Below are 22,818 nucleotides of genomic sequence, written 5' to 3'. Positions count from 1 at the left end.
GGAGGCAGCGACCGGCCGCACCGCCCCCCGAGCCCCATTGGCCGCGCCGCCCGCCCGCGGCTTGACGGGACTTGCAGTCCCGCCGCACCGGCACCGGGGCGAGGCGGGGGGCGGGCAGCGGGACAGGGGGCACGCCGCGGGACACCGGGGCGCCACCGGCGGATACCGGGCACTGGGGACAGCAGGCGAAAAGGTTGCTCTGCGGGACGGGGCGCTCCGGGCACTAGAGCACCAGGACTTGCAGTCCTGACACACCGGCAGCAGGGGACACCGGCACCGGCAGTCCCGCCACGCTAGCACCGGGACACGCCAGGCACTATGGCACCAGCGGACACCGGGCAACAGGGCGCAGCCAGCAGCAGAGCACACGGAGAGGCAGCGGGCACCGGTGACTGCAGGCACCGCAGCACATCAGGGGACAGTGGGTGTCCCCCGCGGCTGTGGGGTGCACCAAGAAATGCCCGGCCCTGAGGGACGTCAGGACACAGCGAGCAGCATGTCACACCAGGGGCACCCACTAGCAGCAGAGCCCAGTGGGGACAGTCAGCTACAGGGTGCACCGAGTGCCAGGGGACCTGGGAGACAGGGGGCTGCAGGATGCACTGGGTACCACAGCACATCAGGGGGCGTGGAGCATGAAGGCACCCGGGGCAGCAGGGTGCTGGGAGCCCCAAAAGCACACTGGGGGACACTGGCAGGCAGCAGAGGCGAGTGGAGTTCAGAATGTTTAATGAGTGCAGGACAAACCCCGGCCCCCCCCGCCCTGTCCCCCCGCCCCCCCGGTGCCCGGCCCGGCCCGCACCCCCCGGGGCAAGCACCCCGTGACGCCCTAGTCGACTTCTTCCATGCTGCTGTAGGAGGGGGCCGGGCGCTCAGCGGGGCTGGCGAAGCGCTCGGGGAGGCCTTCCGTGGCCAGCGCCGGGGCTCCTTCGGGCGCCAGGCTGGATCCGAACGGCACTGCAGGCAGGCCCTGCAAGCAGAAGGTGTGTGTGAGAGGGAGACTGGGGCCCTGCCCACCCATCATCTCCCTCCCCGCTCCCAGGGGCTCAAAAGGGGATCTGGGGGGATATGGCCCCTTGGGGAGGGGGGGGAGCGACCTGCAGAAGTCCCGTCGCCAGAAGGGCAGCAACCGGTGCCAGCCCCCAGCAGCCAGGCAGGGGGAAGGCAGCGTGCCCAGGGCCCCCAGCAGCAGCCATCACCTGCCCCGCAGAGGAGAGCCAGGCTGCAGCACGCTCGACCCAGCCCCGGTGCTGCCGCCTCTCCCCAGCCTGGCACTCGTGCCCCCGGGGCTGCCGCGGCCAGGGCCGGTCTGAGCAGAGCCCTGCGCCCCGGCACGGGCACCCAGCCAGCCCGGGCGGTAGCAGCGAGCCACAGGGCAGGCTGCCAGCGCCTGCCGGGGTGTGAGGAACAGCACAGGACCAGAGGGGATTTCCAGGGCCGAGAGCACCTAGCCTGGGCCTCACTGCTGGCCACCCACCTCCGGGGAGGGCAGGCAGGCAGCTGCAGGCAGCAGCTTGTGAGCCCCAATCCGGGGGGCACGAGCACCAGCTGGAGCAGAGGTCACCCCGCCGGCGCCGGGCACTGACTCAGCCCCACGAGGCCAGTGCCGTGGGCGAGGGGGGGAGGCCGTCGAGCCCCAGGGCTGCAGACAATGAGATGACTGTTCCAGGACAGGCACCTCATGACCGCAGCACAGCCACACCAGGCTTCCCTGCTGGGACCTGCTCAGGAGGAAGGAAACCATGGCACACGTGCAAGAGGGGTGGGGGACCGAGGTGGGGGGAGCCCTGGGCTCCCCACTGACTAGTCCAAGCCCCAGCCAGAAATTCAGGCAAGCCCCTTCCCTGCCAAGCATCCTTCCCAAGCCAGCCAAGGGCACCGCCAGCAGGACAGTGGCAGAGACAGAAAAGAAACTCACAGGGTTCTGAAGTCACCTCTCGCACCCAAACACACCAGAGCAGTCTGAGGTACGCTCAGCCGAGGGCAACATGTCTCAATGTCAGACACTGCTGGAGCTGCAGCCTGTGCCCCAGCCCCCCCTCCCCCAGGACCACACGCTGCATGTGCCCTGCTGGAGCTGCCGCCCCACGGCTGGGGAAGGGGAGCCCAGCTTGTGCCTCAAGGCACTGGCAGGCTCAGCTCTCCCCCGAGCCTGCTGTCACGCAGGGTGCACCAGGCACCCAGCAGAGGCCATAGCACGGTCTCTGTGCCAGCAGGGTCAGAGAGAGTGGCCCCAGGCACAGGAATGTCACCTGCTCCAGCACAGAGTCCCTGCCCCTGTGTGTGGGTCCCATCATGCAGGACAGGGATGCCGCATCTCTTTGGATAACCTGGCTTTATTAACACACCAAGGTCCTACCTGCACTCCCCCAACTCACACCTCTCCCGCCACAGAGATGGCCAGTCCCCTCGCAAGCAAGATGCTGCACCACACTCCCCCAGCAGAGATCTGGCAAAGACACCCCCTGCCCCCCACCCCAGACGCAGCCAGTTGGGGACAGCCCAAAGACCCGACGGCACTGGAGGCTGGTGGGGGCCAGCAGCTCATGGAGGTGGGTGCTCACCATAGGCACCCTAGCCCAGATTGCCAGCAGCTGCCCAGGGGAGAGGAGCTCCAGCGGGGCTGAGAAGGGAAGCACAGAAGCCCCTCATGACAAGCCCGTCCAGCCCCAGCATGGGGGTGCAGTGCACGCAGCTCCTGGTGCATGGGCAGCTGGCATCTGGAGGCTCAGTGGGAGGCTGGCTGGAGTGACAGGGCTGGCCCAAGAACCATAGATCACCCCAGCCCTAGGGGAGCACAAGGCTCCCACAGCAGCACGGCTGGGAGAGAAGGCCAGACCAGGACCCGTGTCAGGGCATCCTGCCCTTGCTGCAGTCTCCCAGCAGGTCTCCGCTTCTTTCTTAGGAACCCAGCAGAGGCAGTCGATATTCCTGGGGGGCTCCCAGGCCCCAGCTGCACCGCAGCAGCTATGTCCCTTCCTGAGCAGCAGGTAGCCACAAGGTCTGCCCCATTTCCAGCAGGCAGCAAGAGTGACAGAGGGCAGAGGGGCTCCTGGTTCTGGGCTGCGCCTTGGCAAGGCAGCGGGCTAGCCACACAGCCCTGCCAGCTGGCACGGGAGATGCCAGAGCAGACAGACAGGAGCCGACAGCCCCGCGTTTCCCTCGGTGAGTGCTTCCCGAGTTTCTGTCCTGCCAGCCAATGTCTTTGTTGTGTAGCATCCTAGGATGGCGCGTGCCCCGGCAGCCCTGTTCCCACAGCTGGCCATGCTCCTGTGCCTATCTCCAGCGGGTCTGGTAAATGAGCGGGTAAAAGACGTTCAGGAAGAGAGCCACAATTGCGGCCGTGGTGGCCAGGACAAAGTATCTGATGCAGCCTTCATCTGGGTGCTGGGGGGTGCCCGGACTCCGCTTCTGGCCACGGGGCCTCCGGGAGTTTCTTGCAGGCCTTTGGGGTGCATCAAGCTGCAGCTCTTGTTCTTCAGCCTCCAGTTCCTGCCAGATCAGAGAAGCCTGCGATGTGGAAACCTGCGTCAGCACTTGGAGAACGCAACGGGCAACACCCCTTGCCATCCCCCGGGGCAGGCGGCTGCCTGCAAGCCCAGCCCCGTGCCCTGCCAGCCCGCCTCCCCATGCAGCACTGTCGCGGTCGCCCCCGCCCCTGCAGCTCTTCGGGGTCTCCGGTGCATGGGGTGCAGCCGGGCTCTGCTGGGTGGCTCTGCTGGAGGCAGCGTGGGCAGCAGCCAGGCAGGGTCTTCGCGGGCCCGTGGGGACTGGAGCAGGCAGCTGGATCCCGGTGGAGCCGATATGCTGGCATTGGTGGGTCCAGGTGGCAGAGGGGGCAGGCAACAGCCAATCACAGCCCAGCTTTTGTGATCCCAACAGGATCTTTCAGACAGCGGCCAATCCAGCGCCAGCTGGGGTGGCGGGAGCAGGAGGCGCAGTCAAGCACGGCCAGTCACAGCTCCGCTTTGGTGGGTGGGGATGCTCCGACAGCCAATCGTAGCCCAGCTTCCAGAAGGATTATCCACAGGTAGCCAATCACAGCCCGGCCCTTCACTGTGCCGTTGGTCATGCAGAGCAGGCGATCAGGGTGTAGGTCTCCGGAGGGCACTCGGTGCCTGGAAGGGTGCGGGTGATCCGAGGTGCTCAGGGACCCGCTGAGCCCTGGCAGGATCCAACGCGCCCCATCGCTGCGGGGGATCCGGCGCTGCCAGGGGCCCGACGAGCCCCGGCACCACGAGGGGACCCGGTGAGCCCTGGTGCTGCGGGGCGTTACAGTGAGCCTCGGTGCCGCCTGGGCCCCCAAAGGCTCCCACCGCCAGTGTGGGATGAGCAGCACAGCCTTCCCGTTGCCCAGGCCACCCCCAAAAAGCAGAGCAGCTCCAGGACACACAGGTCCCCAAGGACAGGAACAGCCCCAGGCAGGCAGACAGCAACGTGACAGCCCCGGGTCCCAGAGGCAGGCAGCTCCTGTCCCCAGCGGAGAGGGCAGAGCTGGCATGCCTAACCAGGGCCGGGCTGAGGGCTATGCGAGCCAGGTGAGCCCCAACAGGGCACACGCCTGCAGCAGTGCCAGAGCTGAGCCCAGCATCACCCCCAGACCCTGCAGGGCCACAGGGGTGCCAAGCGTGGAAGGAAGAGCTGCAGCCTTCCCTCCTGTATCTGTATCTGATGTTCACACAAAGATCAGCCTGACCGTCTCCCCCCAGTACATGCCCAAAGCACGCTGCCGGCTGGCCCACCCCCGCCCTCCCGGGCAGCCCAGCAGCAGAGCTCACTCTGGCAGGTTTGTTTCTCTCCAGCACCTGGCAGCGGCTGCCAGGCTTCCAGCTCAGCACTGCCATTTGCCTTTTCTGCACCTATCTTGGCCCCAAGCTGGGCCTCAGCAGAAAGCGTCCCCCATCCTGCCAAGAGCAGCTGCGGCGGGCAGGTTCTCACTGCTCCCTGGCACAGCCAGCTCCCACTGCACCACTCACAATCTTCCACTGGTGCAGTCACCGGCGAGGCTGGGCCCCCTCCTCCAGTGCCCTCCCACCAACACCTCCACCCTGACGATGGGAACCAGCTCTCCTGTGATCCCTCAGGGCAGGGACCGTCCCAAGCTCACAGCCGGAACAGGGCAAGACAGGTCACAAAGCCTGGCCGGCAAAAGCTCTTCAGTGTCGGAAGAGGGGCAAGCACCGCACTGCGGCTGGGCTGGCAGAGATGGGCCAGGCCCTGCACGTGGGCACCTGGGCACATTTCAAGGCTCTGTGGCTCCAACAGGGCCAAAAGGGACGCGAGCTCTCACCTGGCTGGCAGCAGCTTCGGCAGAGGGGGTGCGCTCAGCTCGGTGGTCTGGGGCATGCCCTGGGAGGGGTCTCTCCACAGGAGAGTTCCTCCGGCGGTAGAAGAGGACATATGCGTATCTGGTCACCACCTGGCTCTCGTCCACGGTGGTGACTGTGCTGTCATCGAAGAGCCGCCAACCTGAGAGGAGAGAAGGGTTAAGCAAGTGGACATGCCACGGCTGCAGGAGCAGGGGGGTGGCGAGGGTGGCAGATCCTCACCCACGTCACTGCGCTGGCTGTTCTTGTCATTGGGCAGGCGGGCGTACGCCGTGTAGTGCCCCCCAATCATGCCTCCGTAGTGGTTGATCACAGCGTACAGGTCATACATCGGCAGCTGCTGCTCACCCTTCCGGCCAATGCAGAACTTGCTCAGGTCCAGGCTCCTGGGGAGAGGACACAGGGACCGTTGGGGCAGTCAGCATTAGGCAGGGAGAGGCAAGGCTACAGGGCAGCACAGGCAGTGCCAACTCAGGCACCTTGTCCCCCAGGCTCTCACCGGACGGGGAAGTCCACCATGTCGTTGATCTTATCCCTCCAAATAAAGCTGCGGAAGGAGAAGCGCTTGAGCTGGATGATGAGGACGTTGGGGAGCCGCCACAGCATCAGCTGCTTGGAGGCCTCACGGTGCTGCTTGCACTTGGGGCAGTACCTGGGGGGAAGAGTGTGATCATTACTGGCACAGGAAGAGTCTCAGGTCTCGCAGCCCCGCCAGCCCCAAGGTTGCCCACATGTGGGACATCTCAGCACAGTCCTGTACAGCACTGGCATTGCTCTCTGCTGGCTTGCAGCCCCCCTCCCCAGTACACTGGGAAGGCCAGCCCAACACTCCTGGCCACCAAAAGAAATGGCATGCCAGCTTGGGCAGCTCCTGGGAAACTCCCACCCCTGCCTGAGCCCATGGGCTGGAACCCACCCTGCCTCCTTCCTCACCACGCTTCCTCTGGGGCCAGGACTTCAGGCTTGGTGAAGAGATTGAGGCACTGCTCCAGGGTAAAGTGGCCAGCCCGGGCTGCTTCGCTGGCTGAGCCTGGGTCCTCCACGCACTCCAACTCCTTGGACTCCACCAACACAAACTCCTTGAGGCGCTCATTGTTCTTCCATACCAGGGCGAGGGAGCAGTCATCTGTCAGGTCCAGGGGGGTGTCACCTGCAAAGGGGCACATACTTCACACACGTGCTCCACCAGGCTGGGCCAGGCCACTCTGCTGGGCTTGGAGCCGTATCACCCAACCCAGCTCGATACCGAGATCGCACAGTGCTGCCAGGAAGTGGCCCCACAGCCAGATTCACCACCTCAGGGCAGCAGAACCCCCCAACCAGCAGGGTGCAAGGCTGGCACAGCCCTTCTCAGCAGCATCTACATAACCAGCAGGTTATGGGATGTGGGCATCCCATTCAGACAGGAGGTGACCCAGAGATCACAGAGCCTCTGTGGATAAAGGACATTGAAGGGCACTGGTTTATTTGCTCAGAAAAGCAGGAACGTCATGCCCGAGAAGAGCTTGCAGGCAGCAGCTCTGTGCAGCAGAGTTCTGCCCTCCCCTGTACCAGATGCAGCTTTCACTGTCCAGCCTGGGGCCACTGTCACATCTGGGTTCACCTTGTGCCAGGCAATCTCTGGCACCCTGGCCAGAGGCCACGAGGGGTGAAGGTGGCACTTTCCAGGGCTCTGGGCTCACCTTTATCTTCCAGCTTGTGCTCTCTGTTAGCAGCATCGATCTTGTTGATGTAGAACTGCGTGGCGCGGGCACTCAGCGAGTCTGGAGTGTGTTGGTACCCAGGGATGGCAGCTGTAAACAGGCAGGGACAGATCTGTGGTGGCACTGCCTGTCTGCCCTGCATAGGGGCCAAGAATTTGCAGTGCCCCCACCCCCACCTCACATGCTACGGTCTTGCAGGAACACAACCACGTGCCCCATGTCCTTGACTATTTTTAGCAGGCGCCTGCCCCTGGCAAGCTGTGCTCCTCTGCCTGCCTTGCCCCTTCGCTGCACATTGCTGCCATCCTGAGATGAGTGTCTGGAAACGTGACAGCCAGGCAGCCGAGCGCGAGAGGCTGCTCCCATGCAGCTGAGTCAGAGCGAGGGAAAAGCTGTGCTCACAGCCCCCAAGGGGCTCAGCCCGCACCAGGCTCTGCCATCCCACAGGACTCAGAAGCTTCTGCCAGCTCCTGCCTTCCCACCCCTCCCACAACAACACAACACTCCAGCCTCGTTCCTCGTCAGGTCTCTGCTCTGCCCCACGGGCCCTGCCAGGGCAAGGCAGAGCGTGGCCAGGCAGGCATTTCGGGTGGGGCAGCACCGCCAAAACACAGCTCCCAGGGCCTCGTTTATGTCCCCAAGAGTCTCTAGACCAAGCTCACAAGGGAAGAATGGATGCTGTGGTGCGAGGTCACTCCAAGGAGGGAGAACTGCTCCTGTTTTGTCATGGGGCTGCCTGGGCTCCTGGCACACAGCACCGCAGCACCTCTTACCTTCTGGCTTGAGGGCTCTCTCATAGGATGGCTCCTTCTCGCAACAGCTGTCGCCCTGTGTCTCCACGTGTTCAGAGAAGCCTGAATCCAAGCTCAGCAGGGAACTCCTGGCTGCCAGGACCTTGCTCCGGACAGTGCCCGTGTCCCCCAGGTCTGGATGCAGCTCAGGCACAGCTGGCGAGAGCGGGGGCTCCTGCAAGAGGCTGGAAGCCCTGTCCACGTCTCCCAGCTCGGAGGCAGAGGTGGCTGCTGCACAGCTGCTCTTGGCCAGAGGCTCCAGCTTGTCTGGGAGCTGAGGCTGCAGCCCCTGCTCCGGTGACATTCGGCCAAGCTGGAACGGAGGCTGGAACACGCTGACTGAGTACCTGGACAAGGAGGTGGCAGTCAGAGCTGGCCAGGCACAGGGCTGAGCTCTCAGCTCTGGGGAAGAAGCACTCTCCTCTCCTGGACTCTCACCTTGCATAGCCCTCCAGCAGCTGTGCCAGGCGGGCATAGGTGAGGCGGGACTCTGGCACGCTGATGAGGAAGGGGAAACCGATGTTCTCAGGGCGGCACAAAGCCTTGTGGTCTGGCCAGTGTGTTTTCTGACATGCCCTGTAAGACACATAGCCCCTGCTGTAACACACACAGCCCCGGCATCCACGACCATCCCAGGCAGGAGCATGGCAGAGCCAGAGGGGTGTGTTTTGGACGAGAGGAGCGCCACAAGCCAGACTGATGACCTCCCAAAGGCAAGGCTTGTCCCACCTCCTCCCAGGGGCTGAGATCTCCCACCCAGCCCTTGAAGGCAGGAGACCCTTCCTCCCCACCAAGCACCAAGCTAACTCACACATTGCAGTAACCGACTCGATAGCACCTCGTGCAGCGCTTGAGCTTCTCATCATCTGGCAATTGCTTCTTCTGGCAGGCTGCACACTTGGCAACGGGGCCACTGGGCACCTGCGGACGCTGCAGGAGAAATGACCCATTGGGCAAGGAAGGGCACCTGGGCAGGACAAGGCAGCCTCGGTGGGCATCTGTGCTTGCTGCAACTAGCTGCCCTTGCGTGTAGCTCTTCCCTTCCTGCTCAGACCCACTTGCAGGCTCAGCCTCCCTGCATACCTCCCAGTAGTCCCAATACTCCCTCTTACCTGCTGGACCTGCAGCTCCACCACCCGCTCCTTGGCCAGCTCTGGGGACAGAACCTCAAAGCAGAGCAGCAGGTCCGTAGGGGAGACCGTGTCCAGTGAGTTGGACGGCAGGAACATGCGGTGGAAGTGATTCTTGATCACCTGCCAGGAGAGCAGTGGAGCGTGGCCATGTGAGGGCGGCTGCCCCATGCTGCTTCTCCTGAGAAAGCCACAGACCTCAGCTCTACAGCGAGCTGCAGGGACAGCAGCACCACAGGGACACTGTGCTCAGCTCACCACCCTGCCAGGGAAGGATGGACATCCCTTGCCCTACTGCGGTGGCCCAGCCCCCCTGAGCAGGTATTTGCCTAGCAGCACCCTCCGCCACTGCCACCCACGGACAAAATTCGTCTCACAGACACGTCGGATATGGGCAAGCAACTGCCAGGGGCGATATTCCCTGCAGAGCTGTGGGAGCCAGGGCACCCAGAAGAGCAGCCCATGGCTTGCCTCCCAGCTTGAGCACTCTTACCTCTGCCAGGCGCAGGTTCTCTGGTTTCACACGCACACTGTGGGCCACCGAGTCGAGTACCTCCATGGCACTGGAGTTCTCCTTGCTGATACTCACAAGGAACTGCCACCAAGAAAGTGCCACATCAGTCACACCATATCAAGGCATGCAGGCCCTTACTTAACACAAGGCTTAGCCTGTTGGCACATGACCAGCTGCCTGGAGCACCTCCAGGAGCCCTCTCAGGCTCCCTCCCCAGAGTAGATGGTGCAATTTACCTTGATAGGTTTCTTGTGCGGCTCCTTTGCAAAGTAGTAGACAGTCAGCACCTTCTGCTTCTGTGGGAGGGGCACAGGGAGGTACAGGAAGGGGTCAAAGGTGATGGACACCTGCAGATGCAAGAGCACGCTCAGTTGCAGTTGGTGCTTGTGGCTGAGATCAGTGGAGCAGCAGCCCCGAGACCCAGCCCTGCCCTGTGAACTCTGCTCTCCGAGGGTCAGGAGCCTGGTGCTGCACAGCTAGCACAGGGACAGAGCCTCCAGGGCTGCCCTACCTTGGAACACACTGGGCACACCAGCTTGGATTTGTACTGGCCCTGGAAGAGGTCCACAATGAAAGAGTCATTCCTCATCTTGTGTCGTTGCCAGGCCTCTTCAGCTACCACCTGCAGGGAGAAAGGGCTCAGCACTGTGCTAAACCACCAAGGCCAGGGCTGTCTCCTGGTGACCTTGGGGAGGGACATCCTCACCTCGTCGGGCCTCCCATCCGAGTCAACTGTCTCTGTGTAGGGCTTGTTCTGGATACGGTTGAGGTCCTCGTGTAGGCCATCAAGCAGGAAGGCCATGAACTCCTGAGCATCGTGCTGGGCATAGCCAGTGAACTGGCTGGCCTTGCTGGCCACGACTGCCTGGAGGTAGCACAGTAGTCAGGGCTGGCCAGCAGCTCCCTGGCAGCACCGGCTCTGCCCCATGCACAAAGCCTAGCTGCACCCACCCACATCCACCCAGCTCTCTGTGGCACTAGCAAGGCAGTCAGATGCCCACAGAGTGCTGGGGACCCACGGCAGCTCCTGCGTAGCACTGGTGCCCTACCTTCAGTTTAGATGGCTGGAAGGCATGGTGCGTGCCCTTCCACAGCGCTCGAAGCAGCATGGCAAAGCCGATGGCCAGGCGCCCGCCTGTCCCCAGTGGGTTGTTGTAGTTGATTTCCGACTCAAAGGACCGATCTGTAAGAGATGCAAGGAGAGTGAGAGCAGCTGCTGGCTGCACCATCCAAGTGGCAGGGCTCTGCTGGGCTCCCAGCATGGGCTCACCATGGAAGTAGTCACGTAGCTCCCGGGTGTTGGACAGGGACTGGATGACGCTGTTCATGAAGCAGGTGTTGCCCAAGTTCACCAGCCCCGTGAAGCCAGGCAGGCAGACTTTCTTCTTCTCATCTTCATCCTCATCATCCTCCACACTCTCAGCGCTCACCGGGCTGTGCGTCATCGGTGGCACCATGCATGTTGGTTTGGGCTGCCAAAGCAGAGGTGGTGTCAGGGTGCTGCGCTCGGGAGGGTCTCTCCGGGAACACCACGTGAATCCGAAAGACCAAGGGACCAAGGTACCCCTCAGGCAGGACTGGAGCCATCATGCCATCTCCCACCAGGACTGGGATAGACAGGCAAACCACTGCCCCTAATCCTGACAGCTGTGACTAAGGAGTGCAACCGCCTCCTCCAGGAAGAGTTTGCCAGTCCCCAGAGCAACACTGAGGAGGATGGGGTCCCACAGCAGGGATAAGTAGGCCAGCCCCCTTTTCCTCCAACCCAGGTGAAATCCAGCACAGCCCCACTCACCGATGGGATGTGTGGCTCTTGCTTCACTGCCACATGCTCTGGGGCTGTACGAGCTGCCACACCATCCAGACCCCCATCTTCCACACGCTGCTTCTCTTTGTCACTGGCTCGGGCCTCTTCCTTGCTGGACAGGGTGTGCTGGTTACTGCCCGGGGGGTTCTTGTCCAGAGGGGTAGGGCCTGTAGGCATGGCAACCTTTGCACCACCCACTGCACCTTAAAAAGGGGGAAGGGTGGGCCTGTGGTTAGCAGCACCGAGCGCTGCCCATGGCGGGGCTGAGCTGTTCAAGTCCATGCTCGCACACAGGATCTCTCCTGCCCCTCTTCCCCATGAACGAGGGAAACAGCAGCGCCCTTCCCCTAGCACTTTGTTTGCCTTGCCCCACACCCCTCCTCCCTGCACCCGCTCAGCCCCTCTCCTTCCCCACAACCCCACACCAGAGGACCTGGCACCAACCGGCAGCTGCCAGCGGTGGGGAGGGCCCATGCCCCACTGGGGTGCGGCAGGCAGGCAAGACAAGAAGGCAGGGTGCAGACCTCGTGTGGCTGGAGCCTCCAGCCCCCCCCAGCGCTGGCTGTGGCGTTTCTTCAGGCAGACGTCGATGCGAGACACTGTGAAGTTGTACGTGCACTGGTCTGGCTCAATAAGGTTCCTGCAAGACATGCAACAAGTCAGGGGTGCCCCAGACCCCCCAGCAGCCTCAGACATGCCAAAGCCTCTGGAAGGCAGGGCCACGGCCTCCAGGCGGTAGGGACCCAGCTAGCACTGATCTTGAGGTGGCCCTGGTAGCGCCAGAAACCCTCGAGCCTGGCCACACTGAGCACACAGAAAGCCTCTTTCCTGACAGATCCATTCTCCTTGGCTCCACATGCCCCCTCCCCGCTGGACAACCTGCCCGAAGAGCACACAGCCTGGTCTGTCTCTGTCCCCAAGAGCTCTAAAGCATGCTGGGAGGAAACTGTGGGCAAGGAAACACTAAGATTTCCTCCCCTGCAAGCTTCCATACAGAGCCAAGGCAGCCCAGGCTTGGGGCATTAGTGCAGCATGGTGTAAGAGAGACCCCCAGGTGCAGAAATGAGCATTCCCTGCACAGACCCGCTAGCTGGGACTGGCTCCTGCTCCAGCTCTGCACTCTCAGTTCCCTTGCCCTGGTACAGGCTAGAAGGACAGAAACCATACCTTAGCTTCACCTGCCACCGGAACACTGTGTGGGGCCCACAGCCAGGATGGAGGCGAAGGAAATTTGTGTCACTGCAAAAAAATCGGAAGTGAGAAGAGTTGAACAAACAAATAGCCCAGCCACACCCAGGAGCTCTGCAGCAGCCTGGCACCATGCCGAAGTACACTGGTACCTTGTCTGGAACACCAGCGTAAAGTCTTGTTCCCGGAACAACACCTTGGATGTCTCCTTATGGATCTCTTTCACATAGACGTGTACCACCACCAGGTCATTGCCCTTCTCATATGAATCATTCTTGACAAAGGTCAGGCTCACAAAAGGCTCTGGCTCTGAGCAGGGAAAGTCACAGAGAGAGATGTTGCTGAGGCAATGCTGCAGGCCGACCCAGGAGAGGTCCAGAGCAGATGGACCTTCCTGACCAGGCTGACCCCTAGGCTCTGGCCACTCACCATCAGCTGCTGCTTCCAGAGCCACGTCATCCTTGGACCAGTCCCTCTTCTCACTGTCTCTGCCTAGGGAAGGAGTGGCTGCCGGGATGGCCTTAGAACTCTCTCCCAGGACAGGTGTGCAGTCCCGGCCCCGCAAGGCCTCAGCAGGGCTGCCTGGCTGCAGGACTCTCTTCTCCACACAGGTGGCAATACGGTGGGGGAACACCTCTGTGGTAGCCGCAAGAGGTGGCATCTCCACAGGAACAGCCTCCTTGGCCAAAACCACAGCCTTTCAAGACGGAAGGACACAGTAAAAAAAAACAGACACCGTCACCCCTGAGCTGCCCTGGCCCACCTGCTGTGACTGCTGCCAACCAGGCAGGCACAGCTCCGCACTGCCCACTCGCCCCACACACTCCACGCTCAGCCCATCAGCATCACAGTCCAACGACTGTGGGCTCCCCACATCACCCTCTCCTGCACCACAGCCAGGCCCCATGCCAGCCCTCAGCACCACCCGTGGAACCCCAGAGCCCATCTTGAGGGCAGGGATGGGTTCCTGGGCGAGCAGCGTCCCCTGCACGGAGGCTGAGGGACATGTCATGAAGGGACCCTGCCTGCCTGGGTCCTTGGGTACCTTCTCCAGTGGCAGTGCGAGGTCTGCAAGGGCTGTGGGCGCATCAACTTGGCTGGCTCTGCCATTCCTGCGGCTGCCTGCTCTCCCGCTGTGCCCTTTGCTGGGCTCCACATTCCCGCTGACTCTGGCATTTGGCTCCTCTTCAGTGGGAGCCACTTTGAGGTATACTGCCCGCTTGGCACTGGGGCCACTCTGTGTCCCTGGGCTGGCTGGGCTTTTCCCTCCCAGGGCCTCACTTCTTCCTGGAGCACGCTTGGGGTTGGAGGGCTCCCGCCGGGATCTCAGCAGCTCTGGGCCTTCAACCCTCGGTTCTTCAGGGGTCAGCTCTGCAGAAGCAGCTTTCTCCTTCCCATTCTCCCAGCACGTGGCCCCTTTAGCCAGCTCTTTGGATCCGTCTTTCCTCCTCTTCTGTGAAAAGCAGTGCAGCACAGTGGGAAGCTATCCAGGTAGCAGCACCTCTCATGCTCTCTGCCTGCCCCTCACCCTCACTCCTCCTTCCCAGAGCGTGCTGGGGCTCTCTGCTCCAGAACCTGGAGGCTATGTGGCAGGATGACAGCCCCCTCCCTAGGACAGAGGCAGCTGGCTTACTGCCCTCACGCAGCACATGGATGCAGGATGTACCCCACGCCCTGGGCAGCTCAAGAGCAGGGAGTGAAACCCTCACCCCAGCTCCCTCAAGCTCCCTAAGTTCCCTCAAAAGGCAGATCCTCGCCTCCTCACCAGAAGAGAAGACCAGGTATGGAGTGGGATCTTCTTCTGAAGCACAAGCTGTAGAAAGTTGCCCTTCTTGCACTGGACCTTGCTGCAGGAGCTCTCAATCTCCTCGTAGAACTGACAGCTCCACTGGCGCCCATCTGCAAGCAGAGGGGGACCAGCACCTCAGGCAGCGCTCCAGGCAGCTGTCTGTTGTCCAGGCAACCTAACCCACAGCCCCTTTCACCTGGCCCAAAGATCAAAGGAGCACTCATCCAGAGCCAAGGAGGCTGCAGGCAAGCTGCCACCATACCCCAGGAAGCTTCAGGACTTCAGCCAGCTTCCCTGGATTTGCTTTGTACATCTGGCTGGCCTACTTCCCAGAGGGAAGGCCCTGGACCTCCCTGCCCTCACAGGCACAGTCACTTTCCCAAAGGATACTCAGTCATCCCAGTGAACAGGGGACAGAAATACACCAACACAGCAGTGGGTAATTGTTCACTTGGTGCAGAGGCCAGGTCCTGCCCTCCCCAACTCCACACCTTTCGTTTACACTGCTCTTGTATTGGCCCTGCCCGCTGGCTGAAGCTATGCCAGCTGACAGCAGAGCACTGCCTCTGAAGGAAAGGTTTTACGCCTGTCCAGATCGGCCCCACGTCTAGCCCAGAGTTACACCAAGCCCCGCTGGAGTAACGCCTGCAGCAGTCGCTCCATTCCCCATACCTGGTAGTTTGACCACACAGTCTGTGTCAGTGAAAGCAGCGTCCACATCCTCCACCTTCAGAGCTCCACTGCCCAAGTTCAGCTTGACGATGATCTCATCAGCATTCTGCTTCCAGTCCAGCAGCAGCTCTAGGAAGGGGGAGGGAAATGTCACCCACTTGCTGGGGCACGAACCTTCAGCGCCCACTCCTTGGCTGTGGAACACAAGCCTGAACGCACACTCGGTTCAAGGAGGTCGGCACAGGGGACACAGATCATGCCAGTTAACTGGGATGCTCACAGCCTGCTCTCCTCTGACAGGCCACAAACAAGAGCACATGTTGCAGCAGGGCAGGCGAATCCTGGTGGGAACCAGAGAGATCAGAAAGGCAGCACTGCTCTCAGCCCCATCACATGCAGCAATGGTGGCTGAGAAAAAGGGGTGACTCCTGCAAACTACAAAGCAATTGCTACTTTCCCAGGGAACGAGGAAGCCACAGAATTACTCTGGGGGATTCAAGTGGACTCTGACCACAATCAGAAATTGCCACTTCCCCTTTGCATATGCAAACCAAGCAGCCCAGCTGCAATCACCGAAGTACTGTACTCCTGCCAGGTAAGTACTGCTAACACAACTGAAACACGGGCAGACCCGCCAGCTGCCAAGAATGCCACACCCAGGGAGAAAACGGTGCAGCAGCGTCACTCTGCTGCAGGCAGAGCCTCCATAAGGTGCCTGCCAGGCTCCAGGTCTGGCCCTGTGGTGTGCTGAAGTCTTCCAGGCAAAAAGGTGATTTCCACCACCTTAATTTCAGTCAGGTTTATTCTACCCTCTGCAGTGTGAGGATGTCCTGCTCTGTCCTAAAAGCAGGCCTGGACCAAGGCAGAAACCAGCCAACAATGCCTGCTGGGTGACATGGCTTGGAATTTTCCCAGCCCAGCATGGTGCCCTGCTCTGAAACAAGCAGGACAGATGCCAGTGGCAAGGCATCCCAGGGCTGTGCTCAGTGGCACTGTGACACCTGAGTTGGAAAGCAGCCTGCCATGTACCCAGCACCTCTTCCTTGCAGACAGCCCTTCCCAGCCACGTGCACACTCCTCCACCCCTGGGAAGGCTGTGTCCTGCTAAACTGAGGCAAGGGAGCACTCAGGTTAGTTGTACTGAATGCCGGAGCACGGGACCACAAGGCGAGAGCTTCAGATCCCTCAGCAAGGGCACTCCACGGCCATGCACCGACAGCCAGTGCACACCTCGACTTACCCTCCTCTGAGTCCTTCTCCTGGGCAGTCTCAGCCTGCTCGAGCTCAGGGCGAGACACTGGTGGGCAGAGAAGCAGAGCGCAGGCAGGTCTGTCATTCTGTCACAGAGCATGGGTCGGCACGCTGATGCCCAAAATTTCACACATCACCTCCTTCTCCCCTGAACCTCTATACAGGCCTTTCATCCTGCACACGCTTCTCATTTCCCTCCTCTGCCCCCTCACACCTCTCCTTTCCCCAGAGACCTGCCTGCAGCACCACAGCAAGTTAGCCCACAGGACAGCTGCTCTGTGCCACACCACCGTATCCCAGTCTAATCAGCACCACCACAGCGAGAGCAACACATTACTGCACCACACAGACAGTGCTGCTTTGAGGCACGTCTCAGTGTGGAGCTTGCGGTAGCTAGGCTGTGTGCCCCTGCTCAGCACACCAGTCAGCCTCCAGCCGTATAGAGGGAGTCCTGCCTTGATCTGACAGGGAGAACCTGATGTTTGGTTGTGTTCAAACCAATTCTGCCATAACGAAAGAACAATGCAGCCCAGCTGCACTTCAACATTGCCATTCCTGCACAAGCTGCCAGTCTCTGTGGCCAAAACCTCCTTCCAGATCAGGCTGGGGAACCAAACTGACCTGACACCTAATCCCTGCTCCCCACAGGATTACCTCTGACAGCTAGCAGCATCTCAGGGCCTCCTCCACCCCCACAGAGCAGTGAGCTCTGCCAGGCAAGGGGCTCAAAGTGACAGCACCTTGTCCTGGAGCAGAGAAACAGCAGCAGTGGAAGCTGTGATCTCCACCGTGGAGTGCTCAGAGGGCTGTCACTGCCTCACTCGACTGTCTACAAACCAGTAAGAAACCTCTGCTGAACGTCACGGTCACCGGTGCAAAGGTACTGGTTGGGCTGGCAGTGTGAGAAGTGCTGCAGCAGCACTGCCTGGATGATCTACAGCTTGCTCCAGCTCCTCACCACCCCTGCACAGAGGGGATGGAGACAACACAGCTGCACCACAGCCCCCAGGAAGGCAGGAGCCCCACTGTGTCAGAAGGTGCAGAGGGTCAGGTGTTACCAGAGATACCGCACAACTCCCATGTGAGAGAAGGCGCAATGCTGCACTCCGCACTGTCGGATTTTGCAGAGACCGCAGCCAGCTGTTCCAGCAAAGACCTCAGCGAACACTCGTTTACTTTGGCCTATAAAACACCTTGTGATTTTGAGGTTACAACGGCCATAATGGAGCAGCCACAGAAATCAAGCAGTTTTCCAGAGCTGCAGGAATTCTTGCCTGCATCCTGCCCACAGGCATTCCCTGCATCTGAAGTATGGATTTTGTTATCAGGTACACAGCAGCTACAGAGGGAATTACTCCACAGCAACTATTTCACTTGAGTCACACCTTGCCCTGACACTGAAGCTAAAGCACCAGCCCCACCTGCAGGCCTCGAACTCGGCAGGTGCTGTGAGCACCCGGTCACTGCCTCAAAGCATCTGGCCTCAGCAAACCGATCAGAAAGCAGCATCACCTCCAGCTGCAACAACACCCACAGGATTCAGTCCCACTCCCTCTGTATCAGGGCAGCTCAGCCCCAGCCAAAATCAGAGTCTAGAAACAACTACCAAGGCCCACTCCAGGCTTACGCCAACAAGGCCAAAGGCCTGACCTTCCTCACATAGCTGGGGCTAAGTAGCACCCAAAGGAAAGAGGTTACAGGTCCAGGGAGGACACTGTGCTGAAGAGGATCCCACATCACACGGGTTACCATAAGCTGCAGGAAGCGATTAGTTAAATCTGCTTATCCTGCAGCAGATGGCTGTGAGGCTCCCACCCTGCAGGGCCAAGAAACCACGGGCCTGCTTGATGCAGTGCTGCTGAGGGGCTCTCACCTTCCTTGCTCTCCTGGTTGGCTCGATCCTTCTGCTTCTTCTTGTTGGTGGCATCATCCAAGCCCCGAGACACTCTCCTCTGGCCAGGGGCATTGGTGCTGCTGGACATCTTCAGCCGTTTGGAGGACACAAACGGCCCGCCGGGGTCAGTAATGGAGTCTGGGTCAGGGGTGCGACGTTTTCTTCCTGGCCCAGCTATCTTGGCGACTCTCTGTGGTCAAACTCTCTGGCAAGGAACTAGTGGCCTAAATAGAAGAGAGAACGAGCATGGCAGGAGAAGGCGGCCCAACAGCATCAGGATCCACTCCCTGCCCCAGTGCTGGGCCCTCCCAGGGCCAGTGCCCTCACATGACCTTCACTGTGGTGCTTGTGGGAAGCCCCACACAGTGCTCAGTGAGGAAACCTACCTCATCACAGCTGTTACAATGCTTACTGCCAAAACCATGGGCTTGTCAGAGCTCCCAAGATACAACCGGGGGTCTTCCATATGTGGCACACATTAAAAACCTGGAAAGCAATTGTTATGCTCATGGCTCCCACTACTGCAATACTGGCCCAGAGGAGCCACCAGGGCTAACAATATCTGGAGGCAAAGTCGAGGGTGAGGAGGGAGGCCCCAATCTGCAAAACTGAGCCTCCAGGGTTAACTGGGGCAGCCTGCCCCACAGCTCAGAGCAGCAGCTATTTCAGTCAAACAGTGCCCTATGCAAGAGGGCGGGAACAGCAGTGAGTAACACCCTAAGAAGGAAGAAAGGGGAGAAGCAGGAGCAGACCCGGGACAGTCTCCCATGACAGATGAGAGCAGAGCTCCCTGGCAAAAGGATCGTTCCTCCCCCTCCGCCCACCAGCTGGGAGCTTAACAAGCACGGCTGCACCTTGCATATTCACCTCCCCGCTGGTTTACAGACAGCGTCAGCGGGGCCTGGCCTGGAAACAGGACACCTCTGCTCTGCCTGCCCCAGGGAGAGGGCAGGGCAGGCAGGGCGCTCCCCCCTGCCCCCTCAGACATGCCCTCCCAGGCAGAACCAGATCCCCTACAGGGTTTGGGAGCTGCCGGCCCAAGGGCTGGTCTCAGTTTCACTCTCCGGTTTCTCCCTCCAGCGTCCACGGCTTTGTCAGAGAAGAGCTAGAACAACCCACTGAAAACAGTCCCACTCGAGCTTCCTCCCTTGGTGCCCAAGCTGTACACCCTGACCCTGGCAGCACTCACCAGTCTGCAGGGGTTTGCTGCGGGGGGGCAGGCCCGGCCACACGGATCCTGCACACCCCCAAGTGCTGGCAGCCTGCAGCAGCTCCCAGCATGCTGATTTCACACCGCATCCCACGGCCCTGCTCCCATCTGAGGACAGAGCCGAGCCCAACAGCATCTTTGACTAGTCCAGCTCCACCTGAGCCTGCTTCCCTCTCAGTGGGAGGCAAGCCATGCCCTCAGGAACACTCCGTTCTGCCCTCACCCCTGTACCAGGCACAGATCCCACAGCTCTGCTCAGGCACAGCCAGGGGCAGGAGGCACCTCCAAGGGAAGCATGCAGTCAGAGGGAGCATGCTGGCAGCTCTGTGCTGCCTACCCCACGTTGCTGGGGCATTTGTGTTCTAGAAGCGCTCAGGGCAACAAGTAGCCACAAACGTGGAGTCATAGCCACAAACTGCAAGGAACCCCAGAGAGCAAAACAGTCCTGCCCTGCCCTCAGCTCTGGCAAAGCCAGCCCCACAACAGGTGCTGTGCCCAAACCACTTCTCTTCAGGCCAACCCACCCTTGTAACCAAGAGCCACTGAAGCCAAACGAAAAGCTCAAGCACAGAGTCCAGCCTGGCTGCCTGGCACAGACGACCTCCACCACACGCAGCAGAGGGGCCCAAAATGACCTGGAGATGGGGATGCTGAGCAGGGCCTGGCATCAGGTCAGAGACCTTGAAAGTGTGTGGGAGGACAGCAGGGACACCCCCAAGCTACTACACACACTGAGTCTCCCCAGGACGCGGCAGCACCGCTGGTTGAAGAGGGAACAGGAAAAGGCCCCTTGCAGCAAACACGGCAGTGGTCTGCCAGGCTGGGCCTCAGCGCCAGCAGCACGCTGTTGCTCAGCTCCAGTCCCCACCGACGCTGAAACAGGTTGGCTACAGGTGCTCCCCAGCACTGAGAAAGCTAACCTGAGCTAGGCAAACGCGGGAAAGCATTTTTTGCTGAATTTCTTTTGCTTCTAGGGCAAGAGCCCCAGGAGGAGCAGGAGACAAGAAGCAGCAACTGCTTTGTGCAGGGCCAGACAAGGCTCCACCTCCTCCTTCCTGTGCCTCCAAAGGGATGGCACAGGGTAACTGTTGTACAGGGTGACAGCAAGCTCTGAGAAGAATCTTGGAGGGCTGAGAAGGGATTGCCCTCTGCCCAAAAGGGGGCAAGGAGGAGAGTCAGGGGTGCATGTCTGCTGTCACTCCTCTGGGAGAAGCCTACTGCTCTCATGCCTCACTGAGAGCTCGGCTCCCTCGGGTGTTTTGCCGACAGTTATTCCTAATGGCAGGCAGGAACCAAGCAGGCCTGGAGCTCTGCCCAATTCCAGCCACCAGACTGATGGCAGCCTGAGGCTGCTGTGGGCACTGTGGGGTTTTGGAGGACTGCAGGCAAAGCACAGGTTATTCCCATTCACCTATTCTAATCCCTGAAACTTTCTACTTCTCTGCCATCAGGAAATATGCAACCAGGCAGGAACGTTCAGCCCCAGGGTGTGCAGGGGCATGGAGGTTTTGGCACCACTAACATTGGCACTGTAGGAGATGCTGCCAGGGAGAGATGGTGAAAGGCCACCTTGGCTGGATGCCAGGTGTATCTCTGAGAAGCACCCGATGGGCTGGGCGCTTGTACAGAACCTTACTCAATCCTTCTCTCGAGCCAGGAAAGCCTGACCACGCTGCTGAGAGAGAAGGCCCTCTGCTCTCCCAGCTTTTGTGCCACTGCAAGCACCCACGTGGCTAAAGCGCGTACCAGATCAAGAAGCCAGCCAGAGTGAAACTGTTTTCTCCCAGGTGTGTTTTACCCTAGAGCAGTTCCCCAACCCAGTTTATGCTAGGGTTGCACAGGTGCTTTCACTGGCCAGAGTAAAGGGAAAACTCAGAAATGGGAGCAAAGGGCCAGGGAGGAGGGCCGCCCCTTCCCATGGCAGCACCAGACCAGGCTAGTGTACAGGGAATGACAAAAAGTGCACAAGATGCAATTTGCCCTCCACTGTGTTTGGAGTGCATTTAGCATTTGGTGGGAAGAGGCCCCTGGGTTCTTCCATGGAGCACCCTCCTCTCAGTGCCCAAAGGCCTTTACCGGGGGAGCTGTGGTGGAGGTTGACTGTCCCCCAGTTTCATCCTTCCACAGACTTCTGGCTCCTCTACATCCCAAATACAGCTGACAGAAACACTTCCCTCATGCACACAAGGACTTCTGTTGCCTTCCGCTTCTTGTCCCCCCAAGGGATCAGAAATCACAAGAATCACGCTTGTCTCCAGTTCCCCAGCACACCTGACACACACGCTGAGCAAGGACAAGCACAGAGCTGCTAAGGGCAAGCGCCCAACCCAGCACTACCACAGAAAATGTTTCCAACCCATGTGGAAATCACAATACACATGGCAGCAGTGAGACCTTACAGCTGTGCTGCATGGGGAGCCTGGCAGGCCCAGTTCCCCCCAGCCCCTAACCAGTCTCTGAGGAAGAGGAGTCCAACCAGACAGCAGCCGGTAGTGGGCCCCCGGCCTGTCCTGCGCTGCTGCCCAGCTTCAAGCATTCGGGGGGAGCAAAGGGACGGGGAACAGCAGTTCTGCCCAGCCGCCCGAGGGCCCCAGGCCCGGGCGGTGCCCTCACGCAGGCCAAGCACCGGGTGACCGGCAGCGGCCCGACACCCAGCTCCCGCCTGAGGCTGCCGCCCTCGGCCCGGCGGCGCTGCCTGTCCCCCCCCGCCCCCAGCTCCTGCCGCCCACCAGGCCCCCTCGCCTCAGGCCGCTCTCACCCCACCGCTGCCGCCATCCGCCAGCCCCTCCCGCACCGCCTCGCTCCCCACCGCACCGGCCCTGCCTCCCGCCCCCGGGCCGCATCCCAGCCTCCTGCCGCCCCCGGGCCCTGCCCGCCGCCGCAGCTCCGGCCCTCATCCCGCGCCGGCCCCGGCCGCCGCTCCCCGCCCCGCTGGGCCCCACCGCCGCCCCGGCCCGGCCGGTCCCGGCCCGCCCCGCACTCACGGCCCCGCCCGCCGCTCCGGTCTGTTTTGTTTCGAGCCGAAGTTCCGAGCGGGCCGACTCAGGAGACAGGCCCAAGCCCGTGACGCACTTCCGGAAGCCGGCGGACGCGCCCACGTGACGCGAGAGCGCGGCGGAGAGGAGCGGTCATGTGACGCCGGACGGGGCCGCTCGCCGGCCCATTGCCTCCCTCCCCACGGCGCCCGGCCCGGCGGCACTATGGCAACGACGCCTGCCGTGACGTCACCGCGGCGCCCGGGGGGCGCTCCGCCCCCAAGGGCGGGCAAGGGCGCGATCCAGCCCGCGGCTGCAGGCGCGTCCCCATGGCAATGGGCCGGGCGGGGCCGCCTGGCGCCGGCCTGCAGCGGCCGGGCCCCGCGTCCCCTGGCCGCCTTACTGGTCACGCTGTGCGTCCCCTCCCGCGTCCCACCGCCGGCCATTGGCCCCACCGACTGTCCCCCAGCCCCACCGGTGACTCCCAGCCCTGCAGTGCCCTACATCCAGGAGGGGCTGGCAGGGGCGGGCAGCAGGCAGCTCCCACCCCTGGGGCTCTGGGAGGCC

At 61.3% G+C, this 22,818-nt stretch overlaps 1 protein-coding gene across 13 annotated transcripts; it reads right to left on the bottom strand.

Annotated features, from left to right (window-relative positions):
• Positions 1-768: 768 nt before the first annotated feature.
• USP19 (ubiquitin specific peptidase 19) lies at positions 769-22,440 on the bottom strand. 13 transcript variants are annotated; one of them, XM_037385116.1, is made up of 28 exons: positions 22,261-22,439; positions 18,453-18,552; positions 18,046-18,290; positions 16,162-16,218; positions 14,922-15,050; positions 14,226-14,359; positions 13,506-13,913; positions 12,890-13,157; positions 12,613-12,769; positions 12,440-12,511; positions 11,797-11,912; positions 11,261-11,475; positions 10,736-10,937; positions 10,515-10,648; positions 10,172-10,330; positions 9,977-10,087; positions 9,702-9,812; positions 9,445-9,546; positions 8,934-9,074; positions 8,633-8,751; positions 8,260-8,397; positions 7,804-8,168; positions 7,010-7,120; positions 6,261-6,477; positions 5,827-5,979; positions 5,550-5,713; positions 5,291-5,469; positions 2,321-3,510 (listed from the first exon to the last, which is right to left on the bottom strand). In XM_037385116.1, the coding sequence occupies exons 3-28, from the start codon at positions 18,152-18,154 to the stop codon at positions 3,277-3,279; spliced, it is 4,305 nt and encodes a 1,434-aa protein (XP_037241013.1). In that variant the 5' UTR covers positions 18,155-18,290; positions 18,453-18,552; positions 22,261-22,439; the 3' UTR covers positions 2,321-3,276. The 13 variants fall into 13 exon arrangements, with proteins under 13 accessions (XP_037241025.1, XP_037241020.1, XP_037241013.1 ...); XM_037385128.1 differs by lacking the exon at positions 2,321-3,510 and adding an exon at positions 769-970 and having other exon boundaries at positions 11,261-11,469; positions 18,046-18,552; XM_037385123.1 differs by lacking the exon at positions 2,321-3,510 and adding an exon at positions 769-970 and having other exon boundaries at positions 18,046-18,552; positions 22,261-22,438.
• Positions 22,441-22,818: the final 378 nt, after the last annotated feature.

This window comes from Falco rusticolus, chromosome 4, assembly GCF_015220075.1.
Source record: "Falco rusticolus isolate bFalRus1 chromosome 4, bFalRus1.pri, whole genome shotgun sequence".
Lineage (NCBI taxonomy): Eukaryota > Metazoa > Chordata > Aves > Falconiformes > Falconidae > Falco > Falco rusticolus.
Note: the sequence above shows the minus strand (reverse complement) of the source record. Positions and strands in the feature narration are given on the sequence as shown.